Below are 19,223 nucleotides of genomic sequence, written 5' to 3'. Positions count from 1 at the left end.
CTGTCTGGGAACCCTCAGCACCCTTGTGACCTGCTGCTGCCTACCTGGATGTGCTCTGAACGTAATGGGCCCTGTTGCTCAGGGTTCTGTTTGCAGGTAACCTCTGGAGCCGGGGGATGGATGGGGAGCGCCCAGGACCTGGGTGCTGTGGCCAGTAGTAACGGGGTCCTGGACCATCCGGAGCAGGTGGTCTCCAGGTCCGGGTGAGTCAGGCCGCAGGCTTGCTGTGACTTCAGGATCCCTGGGGACCCTAACCAGCCATGGGTCAGCATGAGGGAGCCCCCCACTCTAATGAGAACCTGATCCGGTCAGCACTTCGTATATCCTCGAAACCTGTTTCCCTCTCACCCCATCTGTAGGACAGATGCCCATTTTGTAGATGAGGAAACTGAGGCTCAGTGACAGTAAGTGCCAAAGGCTGAACTTGAACCTAAGACCTCATCTGGGGCCCACGCCCACCAGACCCCACTCTACCGGGTTTTCCATCTGAAAGAACAGCACCCCTACAGCATCCCCTGGGCTTCCCTGCTAGCTCAGTTGGTAAAAGAATCCGCCTGCAGCGCAGGAGATCACCTCCAGCAGAAGAGACACAGGTTCAATCCCTGGGTTGGGAAGATCCCCTGGAGAAGGAAATGGCAACCCACTCCAGTATTCTTGCCTGGAGGATTCCATGGACAGAGGAGCCTGGTAGGCTACAGTCCAAGGAGTCAGTCGAACACGACTTTAGCGACTAAACCACAGCACCCCTTGCCAGGTGTATACACCCATTTCCCCTGGAGAAGGCAACTTATACCTGTTTCCCAAAGTCACAGTCACTTTCAAGAGTGGAAATATTTTTCCAAAGGTAGAGTTTGCCCCCATCAAGGGACTCTGGAGAAGCGGAAAATTCCCAGGGAAAGGGGCTGGAGGTTTGAGGGTCTACCCCATGGCTGTGTTCACCAAAGGTCTAAGCTGGGGGAGGGGGTCACTGACACTAGTCAGAGCAACCTCTCTGGACCTGTTTCCCCTCTGTCAGATGGGGGACTGTCCATCTGGAGGTCTGTGGGGGGCTGGAGACGGGGCCCTCCACCCAAAACCCTGGCAAGAAGGTGGCTGCCTGCCTCTCCTTTGCTGTAGAGCTGGGAAGAAAACCAAGCTGCCCCCCTCGCCCCCATGGTCCCCCCAGCCCAGACTGAGGTGGTGGGCAGAGCGCAGGCGAGAGGCTCTGGGGAAAACAGCATGAGTCACCCGCCGGCCGGAGCGTGTCCTTCCCGGCTGAGAACCGGCGGTGGCAGGTTTCATAGGTAATTATGTAATTGATGAGGCTCTCGCTCGCGGCTGCTTCTGAGTCAGCCCGGCTGTGTCGTGACCAGGCGGAGGCTGGCAGAGCGAGGCGTGGGCACCGGCTCTGCCCCTGGGCCCTGGCCTCTCTGCTCGCGGGGGCTGGCAGTGGGGCCTGGGCGGGGCGGGGGGTAGCGCGTGCTGTCTCAGTCCTGCAGTGTGTCCTTCTATGGCCCTGGTTCACGTCAGGACGTGAGCTCACATGCATGGCAGCGGACTGCAGGAAGATGCTCTGTGGTCAGGGTGGGGGTGGGGGGCAGCTCTAGGGGAAAAAGCCTTCCCAGAGGCAGAGGGTCTTTGTTTTGAAACCCTCCACTTAACAAACGCTGTCTCCGAACATACAGACACACACATGTGCATTTAAGATTTTGATAATGTATTTATTACTTAAATGGTCTGCATTTGAAGAGTATCTGAAGAGGAAGAACAGGAATTCTTACATCCTCTAGCCAGCATTTTCACCTTCCAGAAGTCCCAATATCTGGTGGGCAGGGCATGGTCACTGGCTTTGAGTTTGTCTCCCCTGGGCCCACATTGTCCTCCCCAGGGTCCATGTGAAGGCCAGGCTGTCTACGGCAGGACTGGCCCCCTGGAGATTGGTCTGGGTCCTTCAAATGGTGGTGGGGTGGGGGGTGCAGGGGCCTCCCCCAGCTTCCTGAATGTGGCAGGCAGGGTGCTATGCGTCGGTCTGCTGGGGCATGGGTGCCCTCCGCCTGGTTCATCATCGGGGACCATGGCGCAGCCCTGTGAAGCAGGAGGCAGAGGAAAGGGCTGAGACTCCAAGATGGGGTCAGAGAAAGCAAGTGGGACCCAGCGCCCCCACCACCAGCCCAGTGTCGTACTGGGGTCCCGGACAGTGCCCAAGACTCCCGGATCACTGGGCCCAGCTGGCACAGGGATCTGCCCCCTACCCCACTCCCGACTCTGCGTCCCTTCCTGGGAACCCACTGCCCTGGACAGAAAGCAAAGGGGGACACTGGGCCCGAGGGCCCTGGGGGTGTCAGACCAGCCTCCCCTTCCTTCTTTCCGTCGCTTCTTCTCCCAACCAGGCCCCCTCCCCACTCAAGCCCTTCTTCGATTTTTCCTGGCTGAAACCTGCCACAGACACCACCACACCCGTAAAGAGATAAATAAATAAAAGAAAAACAACGTCAACTGTGAAAGGCAGTCCAGAGCTGAATGTTTTCCGGCCTGAGTTAATTACACTTTAAATTGGCATGTTTACTGATGGGGGATTTCAAGTTAGCAGAGACACCCCCTCCCCAACTGTTTGTACAGTAAAGCTCCACAGGCTGGCGGGCTCCCCCAGGCCTTGGCAGGCCCTGCCGCTCCCCTGCCAAAGAGAGAGCGTAACAGAAACATCTACTATTTTTGAGTGTTAGAGAAAACGAAGATATCGCAGATGGTGGAAAGCAGTATCCTGGCCGCTTTTCCTACACCCCAGACTCTGCTGCACCTTCTCGGTGGCGTCCTGCCCCAGGGAGACCAGGGAGACTGGGGACCCCGGGCTGGGGGCTCAGGGCACCCAAGTCAGGGCTCAGCCTGCTCAGGGCCCCGCACGCTCACTGCAGCCTTGCCCTGGGGGGCTTCCCTCCCTTTTCCACAGCCAGAGAGCATGGGTTTGGCCTCTACTTGGAGCAAGGCTGCGGGGCATTCCAGGGAGGACTTGGGTGGCTCCATTCCTTTCAGTCACTCAACAAACACTGTTTGAAGCCCAGAGGAGCTACTCTGGGTAAGGTGGTCCTGACTCTAACAGTGTGGGCTCCCTGAACCCTGTGTGTCCTGGGCAGACCCCACCTCTGTTCCAGGCCCAAACGGAAGTCCACTAGTGCTTCTGATGGGCACTTACCAGACTCAGAGAACGCCTCCAGGGTCAGGTCAGGCTCCCCAGCTCACAGTCAGACTTCTCTAGGCAGAAGTCCGTCCTCCTTATGGCCACCTCTGGCTCTGCCCTTGGCTCCTGGTTGGGGTCTACCCAAGGCTCGGCCCATGGGATGTCTACACACCAGGCACTTGCTGGGTGTCAGGTCCAGAGCGCCTGCAAAGGGCAGACATGGCCAACAGCATCATATGGTGCCTTCCCCGGGGCTGAGTTCCCAACCAGGCACAGGAACCCCTCAGCGACCACACCAGACACAGCCCCTCTCCCATGGAGCTTGCAGGCTTTGCAAGGAGACACCTGTTGCTCAAAGACTCAGAAGACTGACATCAGACTGCAGATTGAGGTTCTGTATGGATCAGGCTTGGTGGATCTGGGAGGGCTTCCTGTAGGAAGTGGCATTGGAGCAGGGCCCAGGGGACTCATACTGGGCTAAATGAAAACAATACTGTAGCACTAAGGGCATGAGGTGGGCACTGAGATGCCTGCCTGCCCCCCTAGCCCAGCCTGCACTTCCTCAGGGTCCTTCCCCACCCCAGCCTGGCACTCATTCCGTCAGGCGGGGGGCAGCCTGGCTGTGCACTGTGGGCTCCTCTCCACTGCCATCAGGATAATGTGAAAATGATGAAAGAGGCTCCATCACACCCTTGCTTCTTGGCCCTTGAGCCCGTCCTCGCTGTGACAAATGGCCCCTCGGCCTCTGCAGGGTCTTTTCAGAGGCCTCGACTACAGAGCCTTGGCGGCTCTCGGTGGAGATTTATGTACATCTCCCCTAGGTTCTTCTCAGTTTCTCTGCTTCTTTATTCCCTCAAAGAGCACGCTTTTATTTATTCATCCCACAAACGTCCTGCCCGCGCCTCCTGAGTGCTTCCTCCTGGTAATAAAGACCTGATTCAGTACACTCCCTGGTTGACTACCTGCTTTGCACTGTTGTCTGAGACCAGCTTCAGTTCGGCTATTCACTGACCAGCAACCATGAGCTGAGCTGACACTGCAGAGCGAGGGCCCTGGCTTCTAGAAGCTCTGTGGCAAGGCAGCAACGTCACCCCCCGCCACAACCCCTTGAGAACCAAGGTACTGAGTCCCAGCTGGGATTCCCTCTCACAGCCTTGGGGTGCTGGGTCACCCCCTGTCATCCCCCTGTCAATAAGAGGGAAACTGCTTATTTGCCAGAGATGGGTCTTGATCCCAAAGTCTGAGACCGCCTCGGGAAAAACACCCACGACAAAGCACTCTGTCCCCTTGGACCTCAGCTTTCTTATCTGTGTGAGGATGTAAGTGGAGGGACAGAGGAGAAGGGGAATAAACTTAGGGGTCCTACTCAGCCCTGGGATTTGGGGTTGGGGGCTTTGCATCCTCAAAGGCCCATGATTATGAGGACTGAGACCTCTGTGGGTCCCCAGGGCTGCACCAGGCACTGACCTTGGTGACTTGGGGTGCAAGTGAGGGTGGGGGAGAGCACAGGCGAGGGGGAGCCGAGCCCACCCGGCAGAGCCCTGCGGCTGGTCTGAGTGCTCATTCTGACTAGATCTGTACTCACCTGGGGCCAAACAGAGCCATCCAATGCGCTCAAAGCTGCTCCGCATGGGCCCTGGGTATTCAGATCCCCACCATGCCCTGGGTCTTCCGATGGGGCGAGTGGCCCACCCTCTGGGCCAGGAGTGGTAGGGACACCCAACTGCAAACACCCCATTCCGGGAGGAACGGCACTAAATGCAGGTACCATGTGGGTGCAGGGGACAACCGTGAAAAGCATGGCAAGCTGAATGTTGGGAAAAGTGAGCCTACATCATCGCGCAAAAAGCATCTGTGGCCGCGGGGGCCCTTGCCCACACGGGCACCAGAAAGCGGTGAGTGGCCCTGAGTTTGGACCCACAGCTGGTTCACTGACACAGTGCCTGCGTGGTGGCCCCAAGTCACTGACCCTCTGGCTCCGGGGTCCACTGTGCCTTTCCTCCTGGCCTTTGCGCGGACAGACATTTTCATTCGGTTTGTCAGATGAAAACAGGCCCTTTGTTTATTTTGTCGTCTCCTCAAACAGTAGGTAAACCAGTAATTTGGCTTTTAATGAAATTCTGCACCGAGCAGCACAGGGTCACCCGGCTTCGGGTCTAGAGCGAGGGGGGAAGCTGCACGCCGCCCAGCGCCCGGTGCCCTGGGCTGACACTTTGTCTCATGCATGATTCTCGAGTGGCGGCAATGTACCCGACGCTTCTCCGCGCGGCGGCCTGGGCGATGAGGGGGCTCAGGCGGCCGTGCTCATTACCGCTGTGTTGCGGTGTGGAGATGGTTACATTGGAGCTATTAAATAAAGGCTAATGTTGCCTCCCATCCACCTACATACATTTAATGTATTCCAAAGATGTGTGGATGCATTAACAACAATTTTCATCGCCAAATGTCCTCATTCTCTCAGTTCCATGCATAAAATATTAGCCCCAACACTACGCTCCAGCCTGTTACAGATGTAGTTCCCATAACACCCGGCTCTGGGTGCTGGAGAGTTGGCTAGAAGAGGGGAGGGGGCTCAACTGGGGTGTGTGGGGTTATACTGGGGCTTTTCACTTCTTTTGGGGCCCTGAAGGCACTAGAAAGTGGAAAGAAGGGCCCAGACCCAACACCAAACCTCTGACTCCCAAATGACATCCTGCAAGGGGCAGAAAAACACAGAAGATCAAATGGCTTTTAACAAATGTGAAGAAATTCTAAAACCCAATTACCATATTCATAAGCTTATCACCACATCTTCCTGAGCGCCCTGGCACTTTGCTAGAGATTCACTTGCTAAGGTCCCAGCCCTCAGGGAGTTGGTCAGTCAATCAACACTCACTCACCTTTCTTCTACTCTGGTCCTGGCCTGGATCCCAGGACTGGGGGCCCAGCAGGGAACGTGGCAGAAAAAATCTCCCGCCCTGAGAAATTTTACAATCTAAGGGGGAGAGAGAAAGAAAATATTAACGTCCATCTAGTTTAACTTCATGTAATTTCAGATAAGCTACGAAGACAGTGTTAACAGGATGATGAAAGAGGTGGCTAGGAAGAGGTAGGGGCTAGACTGGGTGATCAGAGACAGCTTTGCCAAGCAAGCAGCATTTCATCACCTCTGGAATCCCAAACCCCTGCTCTAGAAAGGGCGCAACAATTGGTGGGGGGAGGAGGAAGCAAGAGACTCTGCTGAGGGTCCCCAAAAAGGAGCATGAAGGGCAAGCTTAGGACTCAACTCGATCAGAAAGATGGATGGACCTAAAAGGGGGATAAACCGTAAAGTGTGGCAGGCAGAGAAGGAGGTGGGCCAGTCTGGGGGCCCTGAGACACTAGTTACTGTTTCGGAGCCCAGCATGTGGGCAGGGGGGCTGCCAAAGAGGGGCTCTGGGCAGGACAAAGAGAGCCAGACTACACTCTGGAAGGGTCTCCCTGGCAAAAGGAGGAGAAGGGAGCCTGGAAGGAGGCCCAGGTGGGGGCGGTCTGTGCATTGGTCCAGGCCAGAAAGGGTGGTCCCTCCTGCAGGGCTGTGGCTGGGGCCTGGAAAGAGAGCGTGAGGACCCCACGAGAAGGAGGGTGTCTGTAGGACTTAGAGGCCTGACACTCCATTGGCGTGGTTCCTGCCGGTCTTCCTGGAGCTGGGGCAACCCCTCTGTGCTCTGGGCACAGAGAGGCCATGGGCCAGAAGAGGAACCAATGGGGGAAAAGCATGCCCAGAGAGGAGATGCCAGAGGTTAAGGATGTTGCTTCATGGGGTTGGGAATGATGCCCACGTCAGGAGGGGCTTCCGCTCAGGAGGGAAATAACAAATACCAAACAGCCTGAGGTCATCCTTTGGAGGCGCTCACCTTTCCAGGGGCCCTGGACCCTTCCCATGCCCTGGATGATCCTGCCGTGCGGGGTCTGCGCAGGGTCGGGGTGGGGGTGGGGGTGGGGGGTCCCCATGTGAAGGAAGAATCAGCAGGTAAGCCTAGCCCAGCACCTTGGCAGTGCAGCAGTCAGGGACCGTGGGAGCCGGGTGGGGGGTCCGCTCCGCGCTGCTCTCAGGAGCCCTCCAGAATGGATGCAGCTGGAAAACGAACAAGCCAGTGGCTTGTCCTACATCAAGTCCCCAGGTCAACCTGTATGGAGGCTTCGGAATCAGCACCGGAGGTGTCCAAGGTGGGATTCGATATCGGAAAGAGGTTGACTGTATAATATTCATCGTTTAGAAAAGTGAACACCTCACAGGCAACCTATTTCAGGCACCACTGAACAGGGTTGACTGCAGACAGAGGCTGCTTCCCTAGACGTCCAGTCCCGCCCACAACCCCACCCTGACCTGGCAGTCCCGTCTAGGGCCCCGCCCACGGATGAGTCAGCACGTGCTTGGTCCTCGAGGACACCGGACACCGGCGAGCGTGCGGGAGGCATGCAAGGTGGGATTTGATACCGAAGAGAGGCCGACCGTGTATTGTGCGACATGAAGAATGCGAACGGGCCACGGGCAACCTCTCCTCAAGCATCAAGTGCAGCAGCACGCATGGCAGGCAGACAGGCCGGCCCTGGGGCTCTCCTCCAAGGGGGTCGCCCCTCTGCGTCTCAGGGCACTGGGACGCGAGGGGAAGCAGCCGGGACACATGCTCAGGCGCAGGCCATACACAGGGTCCATCCTAGGCAGGGGGCCTTACGGAGTGACAGGTGCAGGCCAGTTGGGGCGACCCCTGCAGGGACCCCCCCTGTGATTCAGTGGCACTGGGCTTGGACAAGAGACTGAAGCCGAGCCGTTCATCACACACCAAACAAATGCTTCATGATCAGCCTCCTGGGGCAAGCCCCACCTCCTCCCAAAGTCAGCCTGCCCTCCAGGAAGCTCTTGCAGGATGAATGTGGAGCCCATGCATTCACATACCCTGGATGGGGTGGGCTTCAGGCCTGGCCCTGCGCACGAGGGGTGGGTGGTACTGAAAACAGGCCATCTGTGTTATATTCGTCATTAATAAAGCGAACTCATCACAGACAACCTCTCCTCAAGTACCCAAAGTGGCGCCTACTCCACAGACCGCAGGTGTGCACCAAGGATGCTGGCCTCCCAGGAGCCGTCCTGAGGGTGGATCAGACATCACAGGTGAGAGGAGGCAGGGGACGGACACAGCCAGGCACCGCCCCCCTCCCCTTAAGAACCTGGCCTCCATCTGGGCACCCTGCCCGGCGGGCAGTGACACGGGAAGCCCCCACCCCGTTCTCACCCCGACAAGGGCTTCGTCAACAAGCGCTCCTCCAAGGTGAGATTTGATACTGAGAAAAGATCAACCATGTATTATTCGAAGTCAATAAAGCGAATATAACACGGTCGATCTCCCTTCAGGTACCAGGAGAGATGCTGAGCTGAGGAGCCAGTGACTTGCCCTGGCCCGTGGGCCCTGCAGGCTGCAGTGGGTACGGACAGCTAGTGGACCAGGTGAAGTACATTAGAAACAATTACTTTCCAACTGGTCGACCATCCGTCCTGTACCCCAGAGTGGTTGCTGGTACTGACGTTCTTCCCTGAGGTGCCACGGCCTCCCAGATGGCCTCTCTGATGGATTTTGATACCGAAAAGGGGTTCACCGAGCAACATTCGTCGTCCAGATGCAAAGTTGCTCGGGTAACCTCTCCCCGTGTACCATGGAGAGGCTCGGACGCTTGGACTAAGGCGGATGCTTCAAGGTGGCTGAGCTTGCAGAAGACCCTCCCCACTCCAGGGCAGCTTGAATGCTTAAGACATCACCCTCGGCAGGAACCCTCCCGTGTCTAAGGCCAACCCTCCCAATGCCTCCCTGGAAGGTAAGCAAGAGACCCAGGTGGGGATTTTATCCTGCAGAGAGGTGCCCACGCTTGGGCATGGGGATCCAGTGACTGCCCATGGGCATCCATGGATATCTGAGAATGCTTCTTTCCCCCAGCCATCCCATCCTTGGGCAGTCTGCAGGTGGAACGGACCCTGACCAGAGTTAACAGAGATGAAACCCTGTGGGGCCAACTCTCCAGCCCCAGAACCCAGAGAGGGTGACTCCGGGCACCGCCCCCCATCCCCGGCACAGGGGCTCCCCTTGGAAGACGTTGCCTTTGGAAGGAGCTCAGTGAGGTGCTGTGCGTGTGCCTGACCCTGACACCCACAGCTCCACTCTCCGAGCTCCCACCAACACTGCCTCTGGCCCACGCGGAGGGGGTGGGGGGTGCCACCCCAGCATCCTTCAGTGGGTGATTTAAAATGGAGAAACCGGTTGACCCTTTGATTAGCTTCATACACAAATCACGTGAAACACCAAACGCAAAGGGGAGAAAGAAAGAGTACGGAGACAAGCAAACGAACCGCAGACAACTGCTCTTCAGGACAAGGCAAGGCAACCCTGTCGTTAGAACCCCAGCCTTTCTCAGAGTTGAATATGCTCGGACCCCGCCCCCCAGTGATGGGCTGGCCCCTGAGGGCTGGGGAGCAGACGACGTATGCCACAAGCAGAGGCCGGATTCTGTGCCCACCACCCATTTTTCGAACTTTGGAGTGGGACCGACAGCAGAATCCTTTCCCTGACGTTGGCCCAAGTTCAGAAAACCCCGTGGGTCTTGCTATAGTTGGAGCAAGAGGCCAGCCACCCAAGGTCTGTCCTAAAGAGAGAAAACATATTATGGGCAGGTGCCCTTCAGGAGTCACGGATACTGACCTGCGCTTCTGAGACTTTCCCAGGGCTGGCACTGCCTCCCGGAAGGGCTTATGGGGACCGTCTGGACATTGATGGCTAGCGGGCCAGATGACATACATCATCAATACCTCCGGGGCATGTCCTGGCGCCGCACCCCTGCACCTACCCGGGAGAGGGCTCCGGCTGCTGGCCGCCTCTTGTGGGTAGCATAGCTTCTGCAAATACTCCGAGCTGGGGGTTGTCCTGGAAAGAGACCCACCATGCCGGGTTGGTCATCTGGGAGGCCTGCCCGCAAAGGACAATCTTTTTTTTTCCATGTCCCAGGCAATGGTTTTGACCCCAGAAGCATCAACTCCAGAACCACCTCCCAAATAAGGCTCAGCCTTTGTGACCATGTGGCAGTCAGCACCAGTGTGGAGCGTGTCTGTGGGGCCAGCACGGAGCCCTGAAAGGTGCCAACACCGGGCCCCTAGGGAGCACCACACCCGGGGGACGTCATGGCCTTCCTCTGTGCTCACTAGTACTGGGTACAGTGGTCCTGAAGGACCAGACCCCACTGACCAAGGAACCTCTCACTTCCAGAGTCAGCCTGTCACTCAGAGCCCCACGAGGGGGTGGAAGGAAAGCACAAGGGAGCAGGCCAGGTGATATGTGTCCCCAAGATGGCACCTACTCCGGTGACAACACACACCCACTTTACCAGCATGTCACCCCCAGGTCAGCACGTCGCTCTGGAAAGCTTTCTGGGCAGATGTGAGAAAGAAAGAAAAGGTGCATAAAGGATGCAGAGATTTGACCCCATCTTCCTACTGACCCCATTGATTCCCATCCAAATACATGTGCATTTAACCATCTTAATGAGAATTATACCAACATTGATTTCCATAAAAACTTGTTTTTCAGACTGAATTCCATTAAACTAATCCAATTCCCAGTTTAGCTTTCCTGGCTTCACTGTTGAACTGTTTTCATTTCTTTTATTTCCCTTGTTACGTTCTCCAAATCATTTTCATTAGGATCAATTCTTTTCCATTTAAAAATTTGAATGAAGATGTGATTTCCTCTACTTGCTTCTGCCTACATAAAATCTCCCTGTCAGAGCGGCTGCCACTGTCAATTCCACTGTGTGGCCGCCATGTCTACAATGTTCTATTTCCCCAGGTCAAATGTGGCAGCTGACACGCTGTCAGGAAAATTGGATTCTGCCAATTTGTAGTCTGTTGAACACGCTCTGCTTTGCTGTGTGCCATTTTGGCTGTTTTTAATTTTATTTTGTGTTGATTATTTTTATTACTCTTGTTTAATGCAAATGGGATGAAACATTGATAGCCTCTATTCATTTCATAACCCAGGAGAAAATTGAGAACAGTGTTGGGGAGATGGAAAGAGGAGAGGGAGAAACAGAGAGAGGATGAGGAGCTATGGCCTCTAAAATTTCCTAGGACAAACTCTGTGCCTAGTCACAAGGTCAGAGTGCCTTCAGAGAGGCAGAAGGTCTTTGGGGTCAGCGGTAAGATGTAAAGGTGATTACAGAGGGTCTGAGGTAAGAACTGAAGCGGATTCAGCACTGACACCCTCCTTCACCAGTCAAGCTGGTGTTCTCTGATCCATCCTCATCCACGGGACAGGTGTGGACACCCACAGCCACACTGTCTGTTCTTGATCAAGGAAGGGAGAGGTGGAGACCCTGAGCTCACCACTGGGTCCCAGAAGCCATCCCAAGCAGGATTTGATACTCAAACGAAAGTTGCCTTTGTGTGATTCAACATAAATAAAGCGAATTCACCAAAGGCAACCTCTGCTCAAGGATCAAACGTCAGCAGGGCCTGAGCACCAAGATACCTCTTCAGGAGAGGTGGCACTGTCTCCAGGGTCCAGCTGCGCATGTCCACCTGGGCGGGCGTCTAGCGGGATGCTGATCCCAACTATCCTATCTCTGGGGGCTGGCCCTACATCCAGGGGACCCCTTGCATGTGATCGAAACATCCTTGTTTTTGATTTCTTCCCATATGGGAGAGTATCACACACCAGCACTAATGGCACTAGGGGGAGGGATGGGCCCCTGAGCTGGCTTAGGCCAGACCTGAGTGGAGGATGAGGTCGCGAGCTCACAGGTCACGAGCTTGGCCCAGGCTTGGGGCAGCACGTGGTCCCTTACCCTGGAGAGGCGCAGACAGCAAGGTCCTCCCAAGGCCAGCATCTCCTCCGAGGGGTCCCTGAGCTGCGATTGAACAGAGAGGGGAGCAGCTGTTTCACATTCTCCGTTAAGTGTTGTAACCACGGCAGGGTCCACCTAGCGCCAAGCTCGCAGGATCCCTGACCTGAAGACCAGAGGCTTTTCTTCAAGGTGGGCAGGACTGCAGGGCAAGGAGGCCTTGTCACCAGGAAGACGCGGACTCACCACTGGCCTTCTTCCACTCTTCTGCCCAGGAGGCCTCCAGGAGGGCATTTCATGGAGAAAATATGTCACCTGCCATTCACTCACCCAGCACCACCTTTACTGTGCGTAGCTGGGGACACAGCAGTAGGCTAAACAAAGACTCTGCCTCCAGGAAGCTCACAGTCTAGTGGGTGAGGGGACAAGGAAGGAAGATCTAAGTGGAATAACAATGTCATAATGTCAGTGGTCATCATAAGAACCAGTGCTTTTTCAGCTTACCTATGTGCCAGACACTGTCTACACCCTTTGCACATGATTGAGTTTTTATACCTGCCCTATGAGTGGGCATTAACCCCATTTTACAGATGAATAAACTGAGGCACAGAGCAATGACACATCAAGTAACCTCCAGATCACATAGCTAGCACATATAAGGTGTTAATAAACGCGTTACTGATTCTTATCTCGCACGAGGAATACATGAATCAAGCCATGGAAACGTATCTTCAGATTCCGTTGATTCTCCCTGTGGAGGAAACCCATCCAGCCCCCACAAACACACCACCATCTCCCCATTGCTGGCTTTGATTCCCAGAGGTCACCCTGAGGACAAGCATATGTTAGGGGTAGTAACACACTGCATAAATAAAGTATGCACCTTCTACTCATTCAGCCTCTTGGGATAATGCAGAAGGCCCTTCCCCTACAGGGTGTGTCAGATCCAAGATGACCTCATACCTAAAAAGAGGCTTACCAAAGATGTTTTATTCACCAGTGAGTCTTCAAGGAAGGGAGGAAAACCAAGGTCTCACCTAGAAAGTCAGTATCATTCCTGGGAATTCTGGGCAGAGTGGCATGGGTCACACATCATCATGGGTAAATGGTTGGCTTCCTTACCCTGGAGAGGCATTTGCTGAAACTTCCCCTTGTGATGTCTTCCCAAGAAGAATTTAGTACTGAAAGGAGATTGGCCATGTAATACTCATCATAAATAAAATGAACACACCATGGACAACCTCCATTCGAGTACCCGACTCGGATGCTGGCTTCTGACGTGTCCCGGACATCGGGCCTGAGGACGGATGGGATACCAATAGTGAAGATGCTGGCAACACACTGTCAAGGAAATGGGCGTGGACTCTACTGCCCCTTCCCTGGAATTAGCACCCCTTCTGGGAAGCCATTCAGGAAGGACACACTGCAACCAAGAGGAGCAAGGCATCATGTTGAACAGAAAGAGAGCGGCACGGGGACGACTTCCTGTCAGACAGGAAGTGGATCTACAGTGAAGGTCCTGCTTCTCTGGGGAAGTTGGCATTGTGGACCAGCAGTACCCCTAGAGGTGGATGGCACATGGAAGTGCGTGAACACAGGTGACACATGTGGGGCGACACGCACACGCTCAGCTCAACCATCCATCCAGGCGTGCGGACATTGACTCTAGTTTCCGGGTGCTTCAAGGCCAGATTTGATACCTAAAAAAAGGTCAACCATGTATGATTCGTCAAAGAATAAAGCGAATGCACCATGGAAGACCTCTCTTCAAGTACCACCAAGTATCTCTGGTAAGCAAAGCCCCACTTCTTGCTTCATGTTGGCGCCACTTCCGGGCATCTTCCTGTGGACAGTCTCACACACACACACACAGGATGAGGACCAGGACGCACAGCATCAGGAGACCGCAGGCGCTGCCATCCAGCTGCGATCAACACTCCCTGCACTTACCCTGGAGAGGAGCTGACTCGAAGGTCCTGCGCCCTGAAGCCCTCCAAGGCGGGATTTGGTACTAAAAAATAGGTGAACCGTGTATGATTCGTCACAAGTAAAGCGAAGGCTACACGGATAACCTATCTTCAAGTTCCGCAGATTAGCACTAACCAGGTGCCAGGGCCTCATCTTCAAAGCTGGCCTCCTCCGGAAAGTCCTAAGGACAGAGGGAATACTGAGTGTTAACAAACTGGAAGAAAGGGTCATGAGTGAAACATACCCCCGAGTTCATTCAACTGTCCCATCCTAGACCCTGAAGTAGCCCAGACATCAACACCTTTGCCTGTTTGACAGGATATCTAAGAAGCACTTTCAAGGGTATTGCATGGTGGAGAGGTCAAGGGATAAGAATTCGTTATCTATCATAGCAGGGAACACAGCCTCATTTCATATTTGCATCCAAGCTGACAGCAGTGGTCCTTTTCTCACTTACACCTCGTGTCCAGGAAGCCCTCCAAAGCTGGAGTTCATTCCAAAGAAGTTGAGTTTACAATACTGCTCATAAAGAAACGGACAGCATTGGACACAAACTTTCTTATATCCCAAGATATACTGCACTGACCTCAGAGTTGTGACCTTATCTCTAAAGGTGGGTTACATCCAAGAAGTCTCCCTAAGGATAAAATGCATATTTAGGGTTACTAGACCAGCAGAAATATGATGAAAAAAAAAATCCTCCATTGTTAAAATAAATTCACATACCTAGCAAACGGTACTGACTCCATGTACATCCCAGAAGGTGGCACTATAATGAGGCATCCTGCCAAGGTGGAAGAGGATACTGAGAAGGAGGAATCTGGGTGTAATTCGTGTTAAACAGACAAATGCAGAGTGCAAATGACAATAATGAGTCTTCCAAATAAAAGTGGCAGCATGGGGCCAGATCATAGGTTTTTCCCTTCTCCAGCCGCCAATGAAATAATAAATGACCATTTACCCTAAGATAAGACCAACACATAGAACAGAAAAGTGCTTATACCAGAAGAAGACATCCTTGAAATGAAAAAGTAGCTAACTTGACTCATTAAGAAGGGATATGGTTCAGAAAAACTGATGAAGAAAGATAGTGACTGAGTCAGACCCTGCAAAAGAGCTAATAGAGAACCCTCTCCTCCACACGCAGAAAGAAAGGAGGGATAAAATGAAATCGAGGCCAAAACCAAGTGATACATGCACAGCTGTAAAGAATAAGAGGGAAGCCAGCCGCCAATGATGAAAGAAATCTGGGCCAAGGGATCTGAAGGACGCTGAGAGGCTTAGGGGTCTTTAGTCTTAATGTCCAAGCAGGGACAGGACACGTGACATAGGGATGGAAAGAGGCGGAGGCCTGGGATGGGAAGGAGAGTCAGAAAACGCTGTCCTGGCCTAGAGAGATGACAACAGAGGGTATTTCCATGCAAGCTCTGGGTAGAATGTGCTCCCCTGTGAGAATCCAAGCTCCTGGACCAAGATGTGGTGAGGATTTATACCAGACATTAAGGCGTGGGACTCCTTAAGCCAACAGATGAGTCCTGACTGTTGAAAGCCTGATGCCATACAAAGCCAAACGTAGAACCATCGTGTTGTAAAAGGAATAACACAACACACAAATGTTAATCCCCCTGATGATAACCTCACAGAAAAAAGTTACAAAACCCGGGACGGAAAGCATTACTATGAGTCAACCAACTCACCAAAGAATAGCACTTATACCCTTAAACCTGAGAGAAATGAACAGCAAGTATTGTCAAAATGTCTAAGGGCAAAAAGAACTGAAAATCACAGGGCCAAATAGAAGAGTATGAAAAATACAAGCAGATGAGTAAAAGTGTAACAGTCAGGGTTAGACATTCTCAGAGATGAAAGACCTCACAGAAGACAGTGACCCAAAGCCTCTCTAACAAAGTATATGAAGGTCCACAAGATATGTATCTAGCTAAGTCAGAGGTATGTAGAGAGTTCATGGTTTAAAAGCTATTATGATACTGAGTGCAGAAGACAATGAAGTAGCATCTACAAAGTTCTGAGGGGAAAGAAAAAGTAGACGAGCTAAGGTGTCCCTTGTGTACATAGACAAGAGGCAGGCATCCCCAGACGTGCAAGCACTGAGCAGTGTTACTGAGCCATTCTTGAACAAACAGTTATTCTGATATGAATTAAAATTAAAAGCAATTATTCTGAGATATGAATTCAAACTTAGGAAGAAAGAAGGTTTAGTTTAAGGGGGGAAAAAAGCACTAATTGTCAGCCATGAATCCATTTAAATATAGAACTATGATTTAACATCTATAAGAACTGTGATTATAGAACACAAAGCAAATATTTATAATGAGAAAATTATATTGTACAGTATAGCTTTAAAAAAAAGCAGGAGGTGGACCTGATTTCCTTATCTTTCAGAACCTCAAGTGAAATTAAAACAGTTAAAAAATATGTAATGATCCCAACTATTTCATGTTTTACACAGTGATTTTTCTTAATCTTATAGGGATCTTTTAGGAATTAATACTTCTTTCAGGAGAGCAAGAAATATTTATTAATTCTTCTAATTTTCTTAAGCATATTCTTTATGTTAAAGTAAAATAATGATTAACATTTTTAACAAAAAACTTTAGTAAAATTACAGTTAACATTTCAACAAAGATTACATATTGGTAAAATATTTGCATCTCACTTTGTCTTCCTTTCTATTTGGATATATGCTTGGCCAAGTATTCAGAAACTTCTAAAGCCCTGACGCTTACTTCTGGGTTGCAGAGATTGGATTCTGTCTCCCTTTGTTACTTACATTTTCCCACACTGCTTGAATTTTTACTGTTAAGTATGTGTCATTTTTATGTCCAAGTCTTTGCAACCCTCTTTTATATGTATGGTAACAATGTAAAATAATTAGTCATTTTAAAATGAAAAGCAAGAAGTTGAAACTAGCACTGCCCTCTGTCCTCAAATTTGGTAAGACTTCCAGGCCAACAGGTACGATGAGTCATCCCTTCTTAGCCCAGAAAATATACTAATACTGGTTCCCCCGCTGTGACTTTGCCCACATGGCTCAGAGGTCCTCCTCTCCAGGACAAGATATAATACTAAAACAGAAGGGAACTATCCACTGGGTTTTTGGTTTGTTTTTCTTTTAGAAAACCCAGATTTCCCAGAAGCATCATGAACATCCCTATTGCCCCAATCACTTGGGTCTTAAACCTAAATCATATGGTCACCTACGAATTGACTGAATGATACGGATGCTAGCGGCACCTGTCTGGTAGTTCCAGGGCCAACTGCAGGTTCAAGTATACTGGCATGGAACCCACATGAGGGTGTCTTCCCTGCAGTCCCCATCAGCTCCGAGTAGATGCCCGGTGCAATGTGATACCGAAAAGAGATCGACCGTGTATTGGGCATCATTAGACAATGCAAACTCACCACGGACAACCTCCCTCCAAGTACCATGAGGCAGCACTGCTGGTGGCATTCCCACATCCACACGGCCTGGGCAGCTTGGGAGTGGCCACTGGGGCGGACAGGATGCTGAGGATGAGGATGAGCGGACCAACTGGGTCAGTCCCCGAGTCAAATCCATGCCCCTGGTTCACCAACCCAGGATTCCAGGGGACAGCAATGCCACTTCCCGCACTTGGATGGCCATGCAAGGAACACGCAGCAATGCAAAGAAGCCAGCCCCACGCAAGGCATCACCAGTGAAGCCAAGAGCTCTTGAAAGACCACGTGTTTGCAAAAACAGGGAAACCACTGCCTCCTCGGTAAACCTGGCCTCACCCTAGAGGAGGTCCCTGGAGGGTGTGAGGCTACAGAGGATTAGGAAACCAGGGGTCACACAGTCTCCTGGTCTCACCTCTATCCTGACAGCTGACTCATGAAAGATGCTCCTAGGCACCCCTTCCAGGCTAGCCATGTGTATTGTAATGTATATACACATAACACTTTTAATTAGGGCATTCCTGCAGCCTTGCTTGCTTGTCCTAAAGTTGACAGCACCCCAGGAAATTGCCTCAGGGTGAGCAGGGGTTAGCGTCAATAAAGCAGGCCTCCTCAGGAAAGCACATGTGGGCTCAGCCATCCAGGCACCTACCTTGGAAGCAGCACTGGCCTGGAAGCCCTCCGAGGCAGAATTTGACACTAAAAGAGAGGAGAGCCGTGTATGACTCGCTTTGATGAATCGAATTCATCACGGCCAGCCTCTCTTCAAGTACCATAAGTGGACACTTGTGAGAAATCCATTGCCTGTCCTGCCAAGGTGGCTGCCTGTAAGGAAGGGGTGGAACAACCTTGGGTAGTGGGCCGAGTGACATGCGAGCAATTCATTGCATGCTCACCCGAGACGCACTTACCCTAAGCAGCGGTGACTCCCGCTCGTCCTCCTGGACCAGGAGGGCTGCCATCTCACTGCCATCACCACCTCAGCACATCACAGTAGCCCCTCGAATCCTGTGATGGTTGAACCGTGGCTGCTTCCCCGCGTGGGCATCACCTCCGTGGACCCTCTGTGGAGAGATGGGAGGCCAGGAGTTAGAGGATCAGGTACGAGATCTAATCAGTAAGTATGTATTCAGGGAACAGTCATACACCCCCAACAGAAGCTGGCCACTGGCTTCTGATCCCTCAATGGAAAGCAACGTGTTGTCCCAGGAGCACTTCAAGGAGGCTGTGGCCGTGATGTGGATGCCACCACCACAACTCATCCCTTTTTAAGTCCACGCGCCCTCCCTGCCATGGTTGTCCGAATCCATGGAGCAGCCGCCGGCGCACGTCCACCGCTGTCCCCAAAGTCGGCAGGACCTCCTCCGCGTCTCCCAGGCAGGTGCGGTTGGTGCTGAGGGTTGGTGACGAGGCAGCCCAGAGGGTGAACGGAGTGCTTGCCCCTCTGGTCAACCAGTCACACACCCTGAACGGTGCTGACACCAGGGTCTCCTCTGGGGCCCAGGAAGCCGCTCCTCGCCGTCTCGGGAGGTGACACTGATGACAAAACCACGGCTGTTTCCCCGGAGTGGGAGAGGCCCTTGGAAGGCCTCCTGCAGGAGGACGCCCAGGCGAGGGGCCCAGAGGACTTACAGCTCGGACGAGCCCGCGGCCCCGGCCGGCCGGCCAGCCAGTCGTGTCTTCCATGAAGAGCACGGAGTCCTCTCTTCTGGAGTGGCCGTCCCATCTGGGGTGGGCATCCTTAGAGGTAGTATTTGGTACTGAAAAAAGTGTTGTCCGTGAATGATTCGTCATAAGTAAAGCGAATCCACCACGAACA

General features: G+C 52.9%; 1 protein-coding gene across 11 annotated transcripts; it reads right to left on the bottom strand.

Moving 5' to 3' along the window:
- Positions 1 to 1,679: 1,679 nt before the first annotated feature.
- Positions 1,680 to 19,193, bottom strand: LOC138423651 (uncharacterized). Of its 11 annotated transcripts, none has more exons than XR_011250341.1 (13): positions 19,037 to 19,193; positions 18,316 to 18,468; positions 18,057 to 18,103; positions 17,390 to 17,494; positions 14,102 to 14,147; positions 12,165 to 14,009; positions 12,002 to 12,064; positions 10,010 to 10,086; positions 8,073 to 8,264; positions 7,164 to 7,302; positions 6,034 to 6,128; positions 3,170 to 3,358; positions 1,680 to 2,064 (listed from the first exon to the last, which is right to left on the bottom strand). XR_011250341.1 is itself a non-coding variant. In XM_069559819.1 (6 exons), exons 1-6 carry the CDS (start codon positions 18,364 to 18,366, stop codon positions 13,174 to 13,176), a joined length of 432 nt encoding a protein of 143 aa, XP_069415920.1. In that variant the 5' UTR covers positions 18,367 to 18,439; the 3' UTR covers positions 11,102 to 13,173. The 11 variants fall into 11 exon arrangements, 2 of the variants coding, with proteins under 2 accessions (XP_069415920.1, XP_069415919.1); XR_011250340.1 differs by lacking the exon at positions 19,037 to 19,193 and having other exon boundaries at positions 12,165 to 13,295; positions 13,949 to 14,009; positions 18,316 to 18,439; XR_011250339.1 differs by lacking the exon at positions 19,037 to 19,193 and having other exon boundaries at positions 8,073 to 10,086; positions 12,165 to 13,295; positions 13,949 to 14,009; positions 18,316 to 18,439.
- Positions 19,194 to 19,223: the final 30 nt, after the last annotated feature.

This window comes from Ovis canadensis, chromosome 18 (genome assembly GCF_042477335.2).
Source record: "Ovis canadensis isolate MfBH-ARS-UI-01 breed Bighorn chromosome 18, ARS-UI_OviCan_v2, whole genome shotgun sequence".
Classification (NCBI taxonomy): domain Eukaryota; kingdom Metazoa; phylum Chordata; class Mammalia; order Artiodactyla; family Bovidae; genus Ovis; species Ovis canadensis.
This window is presented reverse-complemented; position numbering and strand designations above follow the sequence as displayed.